At 40.6% G+C, this 17,302-nt stretch overlaps 1 protein-coding gene across 1 annotated transcript in view; it reads right to left on the reverse strand.

Annotated features, from left to right (window-relative positions):
* TULP4 (TUB like protein 4) overlaps positions 1–17,302 on the reverse strand; it is a 143,252-nt gene that overhangs the window by 10,922 nt on the left and 115,028 nt on the right. The window contains exons 7-11 of the mRNA XM_058801865.1: positions 13,357–13,523; positions 3,909–4,133; positions 2,059–2,293; positions 1,426–1,570; positions 419–563 (exon numbers count right to left, since the gene is read on the reverse strand). Coding sequence (XP_058657848.1) covers positions 419–563; positions 1,426–1,570; positions 2,059–2,293; positions 3,909–4,133; positions 13,357–13,523 — 917 coding nt within the window. The remainder of the gene's footprint in view (positions 1–418; positions 564–1,425; positions 1,571–2,058; positions 2,294–3,908; positions 4,134–13,356; positions 13,524–17,302) is intronic.

Genomic DNA, 17,302 nt, shown 5'->3' on the forward strand with positions numbered 1-17,302 from the left:
AATTAAGACTGTTTCATGTTAATTATGAAACGGACTATGTGGTCCTCTGAAGCAAACATTTCCTTATCTCTGCAATCCCTAGCAAAGCAGAGAATCATGGTGGCATTAAGATGGGTCTGAAAAACTGATGAAGTGTTTTCACATACACTTTCAAAAAGCCAACAACATCACCTAGAATAAAACATCTCACACGGATTCACACTGACAAAAGTAACTGCTCCTGGTACTTGCCAAACACCACCTCATACTGGCACTTTCAAACATTAGTACTGAACTGGAAGATGCAATTCTCTAGTTCTATCTACTTATTGTAATATAATGCAAACTTTCATTGCTGATCATTTGATCTCTACCACAATATGCTGCCTCATGAACAAAAAAGCATTTGAATCAGGTATGGTAACAATGTGCACAATACCTGAGTAATGTCTTCTAAAGGAAACTCTCTTCGTGTCAGGCTTGGAGAACCAATAGAGGGTTTCCTTATTGGTAACCTTGGTGATCTTGAGATCTCCTGTGCAGCTCGTGACATCTTTGGAGATTTGCGAGCTTCTATATTGATTCTGCAGGTAAAGCAATACTTGGAATCAACAATGGGCAGGCTAAAATGCACAAAACTCATGTCTTTGAATGAAAAGATGTAAGAAGAAGACAACTGGTAGGATGTCCTCAAAATGACTAATAAAGACTGTAGAGCCTGCAGGATGGAGAATTATGGGTCAAATTTGAAGACCTGACACACTTGCAGTAACTCATGCTAGATGTTTTCTAATTAATCTAACAAAGCTTCCAGAAGCTCTGCCAGGTACAATTTGTCTTCCACTAATCCCAAAAAGGTGTAGAGATGAATGATCTCAGCTATGCAGACTTTGAGCAAAGTCTCAAGAAATGAGAACATGACACCTCAGCTGACAGATTTTCACATTAGTGTATACAGCAAACCAAAGCTCCACAAATGCTGTCAGTGTTCCTACCCTAAGCCAAGTAATTTCTACCTCCCACTACACAAGGCAGAGTCAAGAATACCAGCTCAAGCACCTAAAGAGTTCACTGGCAGAAATGTAACAAACAAAAGTAAAAAACAGTCTGTTGAAAGGACAAAATATATTCCGTGGTGGCAAGACAGAAAGAAAAGGAAAGGTGGGAGAGTTTATAAAATCTTTCTTTGAGACTGCCTGGGGAGAAATTGTGCTCTATTGTTTCCCATTACATTGTGTCCCAGAAATCTTCCCATAAGTCCAGCTCTATGCCAATCTCTGAGATCACCCCAGAACTGCACATTGCAGAGCATCCCAATCTTACAGAGAATTCCTATTGCCCAAAGGAGTTTACTTTTCATTTTACAAGGTGTCAGAGAGGGAAGGAGAGGCAGGGAGGAAGAGAGGCCACTTGAGGAAAAAGAAGAACTATCCAAGAGGTTATTACCTGGGGAGTTTAGGTGATTTGCTCGCTCGGCTGATTTTTGGAGATTTCTTTGCTGCCCAGTCATCGCTGAGTTCGATATCGCTGGAGTCAGAGCAGTTGCAGCTGTCAATCACAGTGGAAATCAAGCTGTTTCCATAGATTTCATCTATCAAGACAGGCCCCAGAAAATTTAGGTGCTGCTTCAGAAAACGGCTATAAATTATAACTCTCAGTTATCAGAAGCATAAACCTGATCCACAGGCAGCAGTTGAAATAAAACTTTGCAGAGGGAAATTGAATGTTCTCCACTCTGCCTTCCAACTCCAAATTTCCAATGGTTTGAACTCAAGTGAACATTATTCAGAGGGATGAATAGCATTCAACTGACTTCGAAATTGAGACTAAAGAATATTTTCTGCTAATTAGCAATCTATATTCCATTACTCAGAATACAAGAAGTTCTCTTCTGTAAAACAGAAGGCAGCAGGGTATAATTTCAGAAGCTTCTAGGTCACACAAAAGATTTTTTTCACATCAGAAAAAAATATCAGATGCCACCATCCATGCTGCACGTATGTATTTTTTAAAACTCCTGAGGATTTAGTGTCCAAAGTGTTGCTAAATCATTTTTACAGAGCAACAACTGAATCGTACCTGCTTTTCCGTCTGTTTTAGGATCCATGATGACAAACTCCGGCCGCAGCTTGCTGATCCGACGTCCTTTGAGGATGGGCACCAGCCCCCCAAGGTATTCCAAGTACAGTGTGTAACAGGGACCCCCAACCTCCGGGTCATCCTCCGTCCGCTTCATGGTGCAGTGCAGCCGCTCGTTCCCAGCTGTTGGGTAGCTGACAAAATCTCTCATATTGTTTGGGTCTGGGATTGGAGGCTTCATTCAACAGAGGAAGGAAAGAGAAAGTTTTCCCATATTGGTTGGGGTTCTTTTCTGTGGTGACTTAATCCCAACATAACCAACTGAACTTGAACCCAGCTCTAATCTGGCAGGTGAAGATTAGTATAGGTTACTTCATGAGTTATGCAGGACCCACATGCAAGATGGAATGGCAGTGTGTTATTTAGTTAGATCAAAAGCAGTTGTATACAGAAAATAAAAACTAAAACTAGTTACATCAAAAAAGAAGGTTGAACCTGTGAGTCAGAGCACTGAATAAGACAACAGACCTGTTGTCAAGTCCCAGCTCTTATCAGAAACTTCTTTTTGAACCCTAGTACTGTGGTCAAGTATCAGAGTATCTTGTCTCCTGCAGGCCCTGGAAGTGCACCTGAACACTCAGATCCCATTCCTCTTTAGTACTGGTACATGCTATGCCACTATGCTATAATGCTGTCAACTCTGGAAGAAGCTTGTACTTTTTACATCACTTCCAAGCACATGTCCCATCCTAGCTGAGGGCCTATTTGCATGCCATGTAGAGAAATACAAAGCTTGGATTACTTTGCCCCGCTTGCCTGCACACTGTATTAATCCATGAAAAACTCAATCCTAAAGCAGTAGGACTGCTTTTGTCTAGGACAATATAGCCTGTATGACACTAATACTATTCATGTGTGTAAGTCAACAGAGTTTCTTTCAAAATGAAAGCATAAGGAAAAAAAGGTAGGAAAAAAAATAGGCTTCCTTAACCTGGCAAATCTGTATAGGCTCAGTAGTGATCTGTAATGTGGTCTGCAAGCTGGAGGGGGAAAAGGAATATTTGCAGGGAAGAGGGTGCCTTGCCTAGCACTGAAGGCATGGCTGACAACACAGGTTCAGTGGGTGACTGAGATGAGCCAGGGTAAAGCATAAGTGCTGATGAGGCTCCAGAAACAGCCATGAAACAGGACAGGCACGTGGCTTCTGGAAACCCTGCTCCCACCTCTCAGCTACGCAGCACCACAACTGCTTTGCATCGTTGAATCTCCACTAGGAGGTGACACAAGGACTGCTGGCAGCGATGTGTCCCTGCACTGCCCTCTGACCCCCACCAGGGCTCCCAGCCAACTGCTGCCTTCATCCAGCAGGTGGTACAGGAAAAGATGTGATACCTGGCTCATTATCCCATAGCACTATTGGAGCAGTGAGATTAGCAGAACTCAGTGTTAGTAGAAATGTTTGGGCAGCCCCAGGTCTTAAGCCTAACCTTCCTGGGAATATAAGCACTCCTGTGACATGTAGAGGGGGTACAGTTCTACCCCTGTAACCGTGACAGAGCATTATCACCAGTGTGAGCTTCTTCAGAAGTCTTTGTGAGTCACCAGCATATTTTACCCTTGTTACGTACTTGGAAAGGCCATCTCCATGGAATAATGCAGATCAGCATGTGTGAGCCTTCTTTTCAGATTTTTAATTGGCACCAAATGCATCAGTGGGGTCTTGAAGAGGATGCGAAAGCTTTTAAAATGATAAAATCTTATCATTTAGCCATTGCCACTTAGGAGCACCGTGGAGGGGGGAGATCTAGCAGCACTTCCCTCTTCACAAGCACCCATCTCTTTCATTTTACCTTGATTGTTGGTATGAAGGCAGTGGTGAGGTACGAGCAGAGCCGAGGGGGCAGGGTCAGCTTGCTGATGTCCTTGTCGTCCCGCAGGCAGCTGGCGATGGTCTGCTGGCACAGCAGCTGCAGGCTGGAGACCCTGTGCTCCACTCGCACCACGTACAGCGCGGGCCCAGAGGCCATCAGCAGGCGGGAATCCCTGTGACCCCAACAGATGGAGATGATGGGACGCTGCACGAAGAGCAAAAGGAAACAACTTCAAAAGATTTTGTGCAAAAGAACTTTTTCCAATATGGCTGCGCAACAAGCGATCACATGAATTCACACCGATCACATTAACTAAAGTCTTCCAGAAACTTCAAGTGCCCATCACTGCCCATAGAAGTAGAATAGGAGCATCTCAAATTGTAGGAAAGACATTCTGTGCTGTTCTTGTGAGCCAGCAAAGGCCTCCTGAAGATAAAGGAAAGCCCCATATCTCCCCTGAGGAAGATACCAAGGTTGTCACCATGGAGACACGATGAAGGAGAGAAAGTTAAGAGCTACAGACTCTAGCTGGCTCACAGAATGACCTGGCTCCTTGGTCATCCACTGAGAACTTTGTTTCTTTCCTATAACCAATGGGCAGTGAATGTGTATGTTAAGTGAATGTAAATATCTTGGAAAAGTATAAAAACAACATGTTGCTATAATAAATCTTTCTTGCACCCTTTTGATGGAGTCGTGGTACTTTGTACTGTGTCGTGCTCTATAACGACATCAAATCATCAAAACCAGCAGCTGATGTTTATTCAGTGCTTTTTACTCAGGATGCTTAAACTCTTCACACAAGGAATCAGCTACCAAATTCAGTACCTAGATTGGATAAGTGACTTTAAAGACACAGGGTGTTGAGAAGTAGGATCTTTTGATGCCCTATCCAAATGATTTATTCAGTCATCTAATCAGTCTTCACCCACTGGTAACAGCTCAAATTTTACAACTGAAAAGTTAAATTATATGCCTGGAGACACTTAAAAAACAAGTGGACAAAACCCAACCAGCTTTCTTGTTTTGTGCCAAGTCTTCTGCTGCAGCATCTTTTGAACTATTCCTGGAGGAACTGAACTGTGAAAGAGCACCAGGAACGCAACAGAGAATGGCCTTTTGTCTTCTACTTGTCTACACTCAGAAATGTCCAAACCACAACAGTAAAACCAGAAAGAGTCAGGGCCAACTGATACGAAATGTCACAATGTGGAACAGAATAATGATGAACAAACCCTGCTGCTTAGAACATTTATTTCCTGCTTGCAAGGAGCTCCCTAAACTTTCCTTCTAAATCCCATACTTTTTTGTAAAGTACCAGTCTGTTGTGACCTCCTCCAGCCTTATCATCATTACTTTTGCCCTTAAGTGTTACTTGCATCCACCTGTCATCTCTACCTTTCTGGGTTACAAAGCTCCTGTATTTGCTTATATACACACACCCTGTGGTATTTCAATCCCATCTGCTACCTCTGTGCAAATAACATAAAGTAAAGATGAAGCTCTAACTCCATGAAGAATGCTATACAGCAGGTTGTCATCAGTGAACTACAAAAGATTTACTCCTTTCTGTGAAGGTCTTCCTTGTTTTCACCATCTGTGACACTCAGAAGTTTAAGCAAACATGTTTTGCATCTAAATAATGAACTGTATTTATTGAAAAGTCAGGGTATCTTTGGAATATCTTTTCACAAGACACATCAAACAAGCAGACAGGGTCAAGACAGCAGCAATAAGAGCTTTTATTCACTCCTCTATTAGCAGTGTGATCCCAGATAGCAGGGTTAGATCAGCCCAGAGATTACTCACCCAGTCTGGGGAAAGAGCCTCCCTTCCATTTACAAATTCAAGATGCTTAAAGGCAAGAAACTGGGAAAAGATTGGTTTATGTGACTGATATGAAGCAAAATGCAGCTGGCACAGCACTATACCAACATTTATCATCAAGATAAAGCATTAGCTGAAAAACATAAGAGATCTTCCCTACTATGTCACCTTATCCTAGATTTAAATTTCGAGGAAAATACTGATTTTAAAGTAGGAGGAATGAAGGAACTTCTTTTTAATTACATCTAGGCAATACCACACACACACCTCCACGAAGGCACAAATCTTCAGGCTGACTGATACACAAATAGAAAGAAGCAACATGTGAGTCTTAAGATTTTCACAGTAATTGTTGAATGCATTTTGTAGTGGAGAACTTCAAAAGAATTGAAAAATCCTTTGTGTACCATCAATAATTCTACATGGCTTGCCATAACCATAATCTGTGGGATACAGCCTTGCATTTGAGGAGAGGCCACATGAGGTATCCCCTACTGATTGGTATTTTCGTGATTTGTGAGTGTGGCTTGGCCCTCACACTGTCTGGCAGCAATGAGACAGTTCAAGCTGCTTACCAAATAAATGCAATTGAAAAGGCACTGGCACAAGGTAGGTACCTGCCACATCTATTGTATGACACCCTGAGAACAGCACAGTAGAAGTGACCCTGATTTTCCCCAAGAGCTGAACCCCAGCATGGACAGCACTATCTACCTGATCATTACTGAGGGATCCAAACTGCATCCTGCTGTTCACTTTGCATCAGCTGCAGCTTACCTACAGACACAGCGAAGGGACAAACAAGTATGTGCCTTGCCACACAAATGTTTATTTATTGGACAGACTGTAATGGCAGAAGAAAAGTGGAATATCCCAGCTATCATAATCCCATACAGCACACCCAGACCTGATGTCTCATACTGCAGCTATTATAACCCAATATATCACACCCAGGTAGGACATTCTTCATCCAAACAGAGTCAAATAAAACCACCTCTTTCCTCAGGTTACTGCTGCACACAGAAAGCACCAGAGGTGCAGGTAGTAGCAGTGTAGGAACCTTAGCCATTCAAAACACTGTCTCAAGGAAAAGATTTTCAGAAGCTTTGAAATGCAGGGTAGGACCTCTGGCAACATAGCACTGGGGAGCTCTGAGGAGTGGAAAGTCAGAAGTTGAAAACTTCACCACTGTTTCTCTACTGGCAACCATAATTCAGTCACCTTCTAAACTTCTCAATGTATGATGCTTCTATGTTCTGTTTATGAATGTATATGCAAACAATATGTGAGTGGGTGGATGATTAAACAAACACACACACAATACCTACATGTGCTGTACTGTTTGTAAATCATGACATTTCTACTCTTCCATTTGTACTATTAGTCTCCCCACATATCTCATTATGTTTTAATATTTTCAACCTCAACAAAGAGCACTTGCACCACACCACCAAAGGAAGACATACCTTGCCTTCCTTTCTCTGAAATGGTCAGACCCTTGGTGCTCCTCCAGCCTGGTGTTCAGCAACATTTAATTTACAGTGAAGGGCTAAGACTTCAGATGAGCTTTAAGGAAAATTAGCCTGTCATTACAGGCTTGGAGAAATAAAAGATCACCCAAATGCCAGATCTGACCTGACCTTTAAAGTACTGCTCCAATAATATTTTTCAATAACTATCCTTCCTAGTCTTTCCTTTGCTGGACAAGAGATATGAATCAATTACTGCAGCAAGTCATTTATGAGCTGGCCACAGCTTTCTTTTCAAACTCTACTGAGAAAAAGCAATTGACCTCAAACATCCAACATAAAAGTATTGTTCCTCATAAAGCTTCCACTTCTTTGTACTGTTTTAGCAAAACAAGGAAGGACAAAAGTTGTTGTATCCAAAAGTTGTTGTAGCTACCTGCTAAAAAATGAACAAGCAGAATCAAGGACAGAAGAATTTTATTTTCCATGTTTGCACAGTTGGTTTTTTTTTTCTGCTAGGAACGAAGAAACGCAGCTACAAATAGAACATGAAAATTTCTAATCTCACTTTGCATATAAAAATATCATCAGGTTTTGAAAAATCTCAGCATAAACTGTAAATACCTGAATGAATTCCAGGGTTTAAATACCAACATGTAGCTCTATGGCAATTAAATATTAGAAACTATTGGCTGAAGCACAAGAAAAAAAATGCTTTATCAGGAGAAATACTGACTGAAAACACATCTCAACAAGTGACTAACAAGGAGCTCTTTTGCCATTTCTTTCCAAGTGGGCTCGAAAGTGAGCTACAGTTACTCAAATCTGTACCCCCAGCTGGGATGTTGATTCCCCTTAGAAGAGCATGCAGGAATGGATATTCCCACTCAAAGCCCTTGGTTGCTTCTTATGAGTCACTCTAGTGCCTCTATTACAGGAGAGAACATAATATATATACATTCCATCACTTGTATGCAGTTCAGTCAATGGAAACACTGTTCTAGCTGATTCTTGCTGCCTGCCTTGAGCTCAGAAATCCTGAGCCATGGGGTCTGCCTGCTGCTTGAACTAATCCCTTGTTTGTTGGCACTGGGACTCCCACTGGTAATGAAATAAAAATAGTATTCCAGGGCAGAAAGCCCAGGAACTAGCAGGACTTTTCTCAGGAGGAAGAACACAACTGCAAAATAGTATCCAGTGAATGGCATGTGTAAGCAGGTTGCCTGCTTGCTCTCACTCCAGGCTGCTGATGTGGAGATGCACACTCTTCCCTCTCAGAGACAAGCTGAAAGGGGCAATGGCTGCAGCGCCCACCTGGCTCTTGCAAGTTGTGTGTGCACACCTCTGTGCTGCCACAGCAATCATGGGTGGTGTGGGAAAGCAACTCCTTCATTCTTCTGCTCCTCAAATTTACAGTGGGAAAAATATTAACTGCTAAGAACTGATGGTGACAAATGATGAGAAATCAGCCACTGCTGTGGCCTGATATGATTTTTGATGTCATAAACTCTTTTTTGATTTGCAGCTGTTTCTTATACCCTCTCTACTTCTACAGTATCTTTTAAGAAATCAATACAACAAGATTCCATTTTAGCAGAAAGAGTTGCTTAGAAAAGTATCTTCAATTTCCAGTGCTGATCAAAATCCATTTGTGCAGCAGAGATGATCCTGTGCCTATATAAAGAACACCAAGCTCCTTACTGATATACTAAAGCATGTTTCACCAGTAAGTTCTAAACTGTTGCTTTTTTTCCTGTAGGAAAATAAACTCTTCTTGAAGCTTTGTTGTCATCCCATAACAACTAAATAAAATTGATTTTGGGCAATATAAATGAAAGGCAACATTAATTCAGATGCAACAAACCTGAAAACTCTGTGTGAAATAAATGAAGAAAAGTAAGCAAGGTCTGCTCAGCAGAATTACATAAAAAGCAGCCTCTTTTTTCAGAACCTTTTGATCTGAATTAAACCTAAAATTGCACCTTCCTTCTCTAGCCTCTACAGAACTACCAGGTTTCTGCAGGATCATATAATCTTCAATCTATTCATTTAGATGCTGGGACATTTCCAGCAGAGAAGCAGTCTGTGAAATGCTGACAGCAGCAGGTCTATAGCAAGCTGGTTTTCTTCTCAAAGACTTCTTCCATAAAAATTTAGTCTTTGGTACACCACTTTGAATTTGGTTTAAAAATATGACACAGATATACATGGGTGTTTTACATTTAATTTTGTTGTCTATACCACATGTGAAGCTTAGTTCCCTCTCATCCTCCTTCACTGCACTCGAGATGTAATCTGTACTCGCACCAGCTACACAGAGATATAAAACCTTAAAGTCTTGTAAATTTACTGTAGAATTAAAGGTGTATGGAGGAGATCTGCATTGTAGCTTCTAAATCTGTGCTCTTGCTCCCCTGGTCCTCTCTGGGGCATATTAAAAAGTCATAAAACCTGAAGAAGAGACCAAATATAAGCCACAAGACTGAACCATTACAAAGAAAAAAATCAAAAGTTTGTTACAGTTGGCAGTTAGATAATGTTGAAGAGATCCTGTAGGAGACCCCCGTTCAAAGTTCAGGATATAGGAAGATATGAAGCATCTGTTTCCAATCAGAAGTGACAGCAGGTAAAGTTAGTTGATATAATAAAGACCTGTCTGCACATTAGAGGAGATCTTCTAAAGTGACAGAACTGGGTTGCAGCATTTGGTAAACAATCTTAGCAGGACTATAAAACAGTCTTAAAGGAGTTGATTATTCTCATCCCTGCTTGATGCCAGGGACAGGTTGTGAGGACTTACCAAACAATGTAAGAAATTAACATCCTTCCAATAAAAACATTATGACCAGCAGGGCAGCCTGCTGTTGCAATCTCATTTTTAAATCCTGAAAAAGCAGGACAATGAAAAACCTGGGCATATTTTTGGTACCTCACATTGGTGTTTGTAGTGCATACAAGAATGGGCATAGTAAGAGGTAAATTTTACAGAAACTGATAATATGTTTTTGAATAGCCATCAGCTGATCACCAGCCCTTAAAATATGCTCTCTGCATAGAATTTAGTTCAGTTTTTGACCAGCCCTTACCGATGCTTTTTCAGCTCTTTCCACTCTATTCTCCAAACACATCCTTGCCGGATGCCAGGCTGAAGCCCCAGAGCCAGGAACAGGAGCGAATGCTGCACTATGCCAACTCTACATTCTGTTTATGGATGTTGTTTTTCACGCAAAGCTACTGCTTTTATTCCAATACTTCTAAACAAGTGTGATTTCCCTATCTACAGCTTTATAGTCAGCAAAATAGGTTTATGAACTATAAATTCCTACACTGAAGGTAAAAGCTTAAGAGAGTTAATCAAACGAGACAGAGGATGCCAAAACCACACTAAAGCTGGAGCAGAAGGCAGCATATGGAACATCTTGAAGGGATCCATGACAGCAGTCATCATTGAGATGAGTTACCTGCAGTTCCCAAATCTATTCTACCACTGGGGTTTGCAGTGACTTTATGTTCAGCAACACTCTAGCCAAGTTGCATATAAATCCTGTCAGTCTTAGACTGAGTTTTGTTATAAAAAATAAAATCTGTTTCCTGACTATCCTACCAAAGACAGGACAGACAAAGAGCAGAAACAAAACAGTTCAGTATATTTTACTGATAAAATTTTCAGACATGTGCTATGTCAAAGAATTGGGACAGAGAACCACACTGAAAATCAGTTTCGTAACTGTAATCCATTATTTTTTATATTGATGGTTGTTTTATTTTTCCTGGATTTTGTATTCAGAACAACAGTCATTTATAATCAATGTGCTTTTCCAGTCACACATTTGCTTCTTCACAAGAAAGTCTTAGCAGAAGAGTTCAAAATGAGGAAATTCTTTTATTTTCTTCTTTTTTTTTTTTTTTTTTTTTTTTTTAGTTCAGTAACCAGTGATGAATCTTATAAAATCCCATTACAAGGCTGACTGCCATGGTACAGAAAACCAATTAATTTATTCTGATGAATTTGTCATGAGACAAATTACTAGGACCACTGACTCACTCTCATCTTTGCACATACATCTTTGGAGCACAGGCACAGCACAGCAGAAGTTACCAATAATTTTTTTGCAACACTGGTTTTTCTCTGGTTTTGTCAGTAAACCAAATACTTAACAATGTTCCAGCATACCTGTCATTTAGCTGGTAATACTGCTAAACCAGCATTCAAATACACAGGAGAATAAAATCCATGAGAGCAGACACAGGTGTTCCTCTGAAAGATCACTCACTTCCTCCTGCAGCTGAGTAAATATGAATTTAGATGCACCAAATCAAGAGACTAAATGCTGACTAATAAGAGAAGAGACGTGGCACTAATTTTAGGTAGGTTTATGCACACAGCTTTTTAATAAACATAAATACATCAGTTTGAATGTTACTTTTATTCTAATTTCCAAAGGAAATGAGACTCCTTGATTCTGCTATTAATTGGTGGTTGCCTCTCCCTGAGTGTCCTCATCCTTCACTTAACAACCTGGCTTACAACTTCTGAAGTTGTTGGCTTTTAGTCTGCAGTTGACAATGGGGGAAGAAATCTCCATTACATTAAAATATTGCTATTCCCAACAAAAATAGCAGCTGGAAAGAGCAGAAAGGCTTATATTACTACTTCCACTATTGGAAATATTGCGGACAAACCTGGCATGCACCTGTTCTGTCTGACCTCTCAGCTGCCCTGTAAGCACTCACATAATGGCAGAATAATTAGCCCCCACATCAGGCACAATATGTGCTTTCTCCCAGCTGGTTGGGTGGAGGAGAAAGGAAAGAGCTGAAAACATGAAAAGAAGTTGAAGCTATACATGGAGAACTAGAGGAGATGAAGGTATTTAAACTAAAGAGAATTTGAAATCAGCAGGAAAAAAGCAGTGAGGGAAAAGCCTGCACACACATAGGTCACACCCGGACCTGGTGGGTTCTGATGCTCAAACCACAGAGTGATTTCACGGCCTGGCACCAGAGGGTTCAACAGCTGATCTGCACATACTGAGTACTGAAGTAACAGAACAAGGTTTGCTTTCACCTGGGCTGGGAAAAAACAACACTGATATAAATACATTTTCTTCAGAACTGACCCAGAGAGGAAAGGGCTGTGCTACTTTGCTGCAAGGGCTACGTTGGAGACAATACAGCTGTGTTTATGGGTGAGTCCTTTAGGTACCTAAATCAGCATTAGACATCACTGTACATATTTAGGTTGGCTTTAGAGACCATTATTTTACACTTTACACAACTAAAGAATTCTATCTAAATTAGACTGCTAAGGTTAACAAGCACAGGTTAATGCTAAATATAAGCAAACACAAAGGCTTGGCAGATGGTTTACTATGTCACCCTTTTGCATCCATTCCAGGTCAGGGTACTGGAAAAAAAATGATAATACATAGTATCATCATTAAATATAATTAATATATCTACAGCATTTTCCTTCACTTTTAGATTTCAAAGCTATCATAAAGTTTCATTACTAGCAGCAGAAGTCAGAATGGAGTCATCCCTATTCTGCAGAAAATGACACAGAATTCAGCTGGGCTCTGAAGTACCAGCAAACACCTATGAAGCATGTTTTGCTCTGAGCAGCTCACAGACCATGTGCTGGCATTTACTTGGCAAGTTACATGACTGAGATCACTGCACCACATCAAATGATTGTACATTAGAAAATTACAATAACAGAATAATCCTGTAGTTATGATACTGGACTTGGAGTATTTTTGTCCAGCTCTTGGCTCTGCTACAACATTAAGCAAGTTATTAATTTTTTTTTCTCCTCGGTCACTTATCCATAAAACAATGGAATTTTCTTTTTCTGTTTGTCTGTTCATGGCCCAGTGAGTTTGTGAAACAGACTTTCTCCTTTTGTGTTTCCACAATACCTAGCACAATGGACCTTAGAATCAGGTGGAGTCCTGCATGTCTCCCTTAATGCAAACAACCATTGTTTACAGCTTATTCTTTATAGCTTATTTTTATCTATATTGTTTTTTAGGATGGATTTGGGATATTTTGCAACCTTTTCCACATAGCAGTGAGCTAAAGTGGGAAAAACACGTCACCAAAGCAAAGACTTCAAAAATGCCTCCTACCTGCACAGGTGTCTCCAGGGTGTAGATGTGTTCCCCACGCACGTTGTAGAACTTGACCAGGGCACTTTTCAGCAGGGAGCCATTGCTGAGGTCAAGCAGCTGGTTCTGCTTCTCCAGGCCTGCCACTGCCAGCAGGTCTCCTTGTGTGCACCACTGCACCACCACATCTGAAACCACAAACATGTCTGAGCCACCACTGACTAGAAACAATAGCAACAGCACTTCCAGATGCTGCTAAGTGACTTGAACAGATAAAACATCCTCTCAGAAGTTCCTTAAGTACTTAGAAACCTATATCCTTTCATTGAAATAGTAGAAAATATGTCACAGATGCTCTTCATTTTGTAAACTGAAAAAAAATGTGTAAAAAACATTCTTTTCACTCTATTGTGAGTCTAGAATGTAATCAGTTGTTGCTCCTAAACACCTAAGAACAAGAATTTACTAGATGAAACTGATGTGGAAAATCCTACATACAGCTTTGGGGTAAATAAGTGGAATCAAGTTAATATGCAGATAAATAATCTTACTAAGAGAGTAGCAAAGAGTGTTTGTCTGGAAAGGCCTATAATGCAAAAAAGCAGAATATCTGGCAATGCCTCATGTTCTCATGGCTGTCAATGTAACTTTTAACACCACTCAAACTAGAGTTACAACAGTATAGCATGAACCTAAAAGCACTTGGATTGTGTCCATAAATACAGATGGCCCACATATCATATGTTTTCTTTTGCCACCATCACACAAAGATGATGAGAGCTCTGGAGAATCTCTCTTACAAGGAGAGACTAAGAGAGCTGGGTAGGCTTGGTCTAGAGCAGCCTGACAGTGAACCTCATTATAATCTCAAAGTTTTGTGCCGAGAGGATGGTGCCAGACTCTTTTCAGTGGTGCCCAGTGACAGGACGAGGAGCAATGGCCATAAACTAAATCACAAGAAATTCAACCTCATGAGGAAGAACTTCTTTGCACTGAGGGCAGCAGAGGGAGAGGCTGAGGAGTCTCCCGCTCTGGAGACATTCAAAACCCACCAAGACAAGTCCCTGTGCAACCTGTTCTGGAGGACCTACCTTGGCAGGGGGGTTGGACTGGCTGATCCCCAGAGGTCCCTTCCAACCCTAATGATTCTGTGATTCTGACTTGTAAAAATCAGGGTAGCAGGGTTTTACTGGAATCACACAGGGGCTGCTCAGACTCTCATACACATGGATACGAATATACATATCAGTTACTTCTCATACAGGCACCTCATGATGAGGGACGCCCACAGCTTAATTTGGAGACGCTTATTTCAAACCCTTATATCCTCTAGTTCTTTGTCACACTTCTAGAGTAACTCTAAAAAGCATTTTGCGTTTCTGCTTGTGTTTCAAAGGTGGATTTCCATGTTGAAGGAATACCAAGCTAGTGTTTAAATCTTTTTACTCTTAAACCAGAGGTGAAAGGCAGCTATTTTGTGCTGAGACAAAGTGAAGGTAAAGACAAAACTTTTGTGCTCTGGGATGCTCAGTCTGCCAAGAACCTTTTGAAGACACTTGTGGGCGAGAAGCTGTCTTCAAATGAAGAAGCAAGAGAGAAATTAGAGTTGGCAGGAAGGATCTCAAAATTGTTTCAAGTTGTCAACTTGTCATTTTTAGAGACTTTTATGTGCAATTTAAAATGGTTTTGTATTATTTCAACTTTCTGATATTTCTCATGGGAATTATGCTTCTGTACATATCAGAGGGTAGCCGCATGTTCCTCAAGGTAATTTTTCCACAGCTAGGCATTCTATGCCTCTTGTTTTCTCTTAGCTTTCAGCCCTCTAAGTAACCTACAATGGCATTTAATTAATGTTTCTTAGACAGGAAAAAACAGGCATGTTAGAAATAAACAAGGCAAGCTGATCAACTCCACTTTTGATAACTGGATAACTATGGAACTACCACAATGAAAAAACTGTCTCCTTTGGATACATGTCCTCAGGTAAAACTTTCAGCTGATCTCCATGACAAGAGGAAGATGGGTGTCCAGCAGTTTTCTCTCTCTCTCTCCAAGTCCTAGATTAGACTGCTGCAAAGGGGGTGGGTGTGGACTGCAGCATCCCTCCAGGGCAGTGTGGCTCTACTGACAGACTTGCAATGCCAAGAGGATCTTCAATGACTACTGGACCTTTACACAAAATAACTGGTGAACAGGCTTTCAGCACTAGCACAGAGATTAAAAATCAAATGGAGGTTTCATTTAGGGTAATGGTCTACAAGTGAATCAGTGGGTCAGTCACCCCTACTTTCCAGCCAGCACAGGCATGGAGATCAGCAAACCTTGAACACAGAGCACTGTAAATGTGCAACAGCTCTGCAGGCAGTGGTTGTGGCTAACTAGTACAATTAATAGATGTAGCTCAGCAGTTCTGCAGGAAGCAGTGCACTGAGAATCAGAGTTAAAAAGCACCAAAAAAATAAAGGATATATTTGAACAGTTCAGGACCTCCACTAGGACTCACAAAACTACCAGGACTGTTCAAGCTGGATCAAAAGAAGTTTTATTTGGGTAATCAAATTATCAAGGTTTTTCCTCTGTCAATTTAACAGAAATATTATCAGTAAAATGAGAACTCTGCACAACTAGTAGAATATGTATATTCTCTATATATTAAAAATATATTGCTACTGCTTGAAATAATTTCATAGTTGTCTACTTTAAAAATACGAGTAGCCTACAGCAGCCAATAAAGGCAAGATATCTGCTGCAGAGATCACAGAGCAATACTTTGAGATTTTAAACACAAACACATGAACAAGGACTTGCAGTGGTTTTGCACTTTCTTGCCTGTGATAAAATCCAGTAAAATTTACAGTCACTTGAAAAAAATTATGAAGCTACAGAAGTGTGAACATCTATATAGAACCAGACATAAAATACTTTCCACTGTACAGTGCTTAAAACAACAATATCCCAATCATCTTTTTCTATCTCACACACATTCCCAATCCAGTAAAATGCTGCATGTTTTTTGTCTACTGATGACAAAAATGTAGTCCAGCTTATAACTAATAAAAATATTCCTACCCAATCTAGCACATTAATATTTTGCTACAGGAGGGCAATATACTTAAGGGATCATTTTTGTGCTAGTGAAAGTCAGTGGGGAAGGAGAAACAGGACACACATCCTCAGCAAGATAGAGCCCTGCAACTCTAAACAGAGAATAAGATGGGGTCTGTTTCTCCGACTGTTTCCAGTTGAAAGCTAGACTAGATGACAACTCAAGACTGCTCAGTACCCTGATTACTCTAATATTGTAGAAATGCTGAGCAGACCCATTGGTGATTATCACAAGAGCTTTTTTAAGTTGGCCCCAGTTCTCCACACTTTTGGGTTCTTTTCAGCTGATGAAGTTTTCTGGATTGTAGGGTTGTCTCATGATGCTCCATTTTGGCACTCACACATTTCTGGGGCTGGCACAGAAGGAGAAAGGAATGGAACAGAAACCTTAAAGGTGATGTTTTTACCTCCCAGGACTACTGTACATAACAGATCACCCAAAAACTATGGGGACAGTGTTAGGGCAACTTTTCACCAAAAACAACCCACTATTTCAGAACAGCTAAGAGTCTGCTCCAGCAGCCTAATTCTCTTTTCATCTAATTTAAAACTAATTCACCTGTGGAGATGAAAAAGCGTCAGTGGAACCTATATTTAAGCATGTGCCTATGTGCTGTATTGAATTAAAATGTCTCTGCAGGCAAAGCACAGTAAATTGCACACAGAGTCCTGGCAAAGTAAAGGACATTTTTAACAGGTAACAACAGTAAAAATTTCAATGCGAGTTAAAGATTTTACATGGAATACTGATTGTACAAACATTTGTGCACATCACTCAGGAAAATGTATAGTAATTAATCAGTGGAATGTTTTCTCTCTCAGAAAAACTTGCCTCTTGACAATTAATAATTCTAGCAAG

The sequence above is a fragment of the Ammospiza caudacuta genome, chromosome 3, assembly GCF_027887145.1.
Source record: "Ammospiza caudacuta isolate bAmmCau1 chromosome 3, bAmmCau1.pri, whole genome shotgun sequence".
Taxonomy (NCBI): domain Eukaryota; kingdom Metazoa; phylum Chordata; class Aves; order Passeriformes; family Passerellidae; genus Ammospiza; species Ammospiza caudacuta.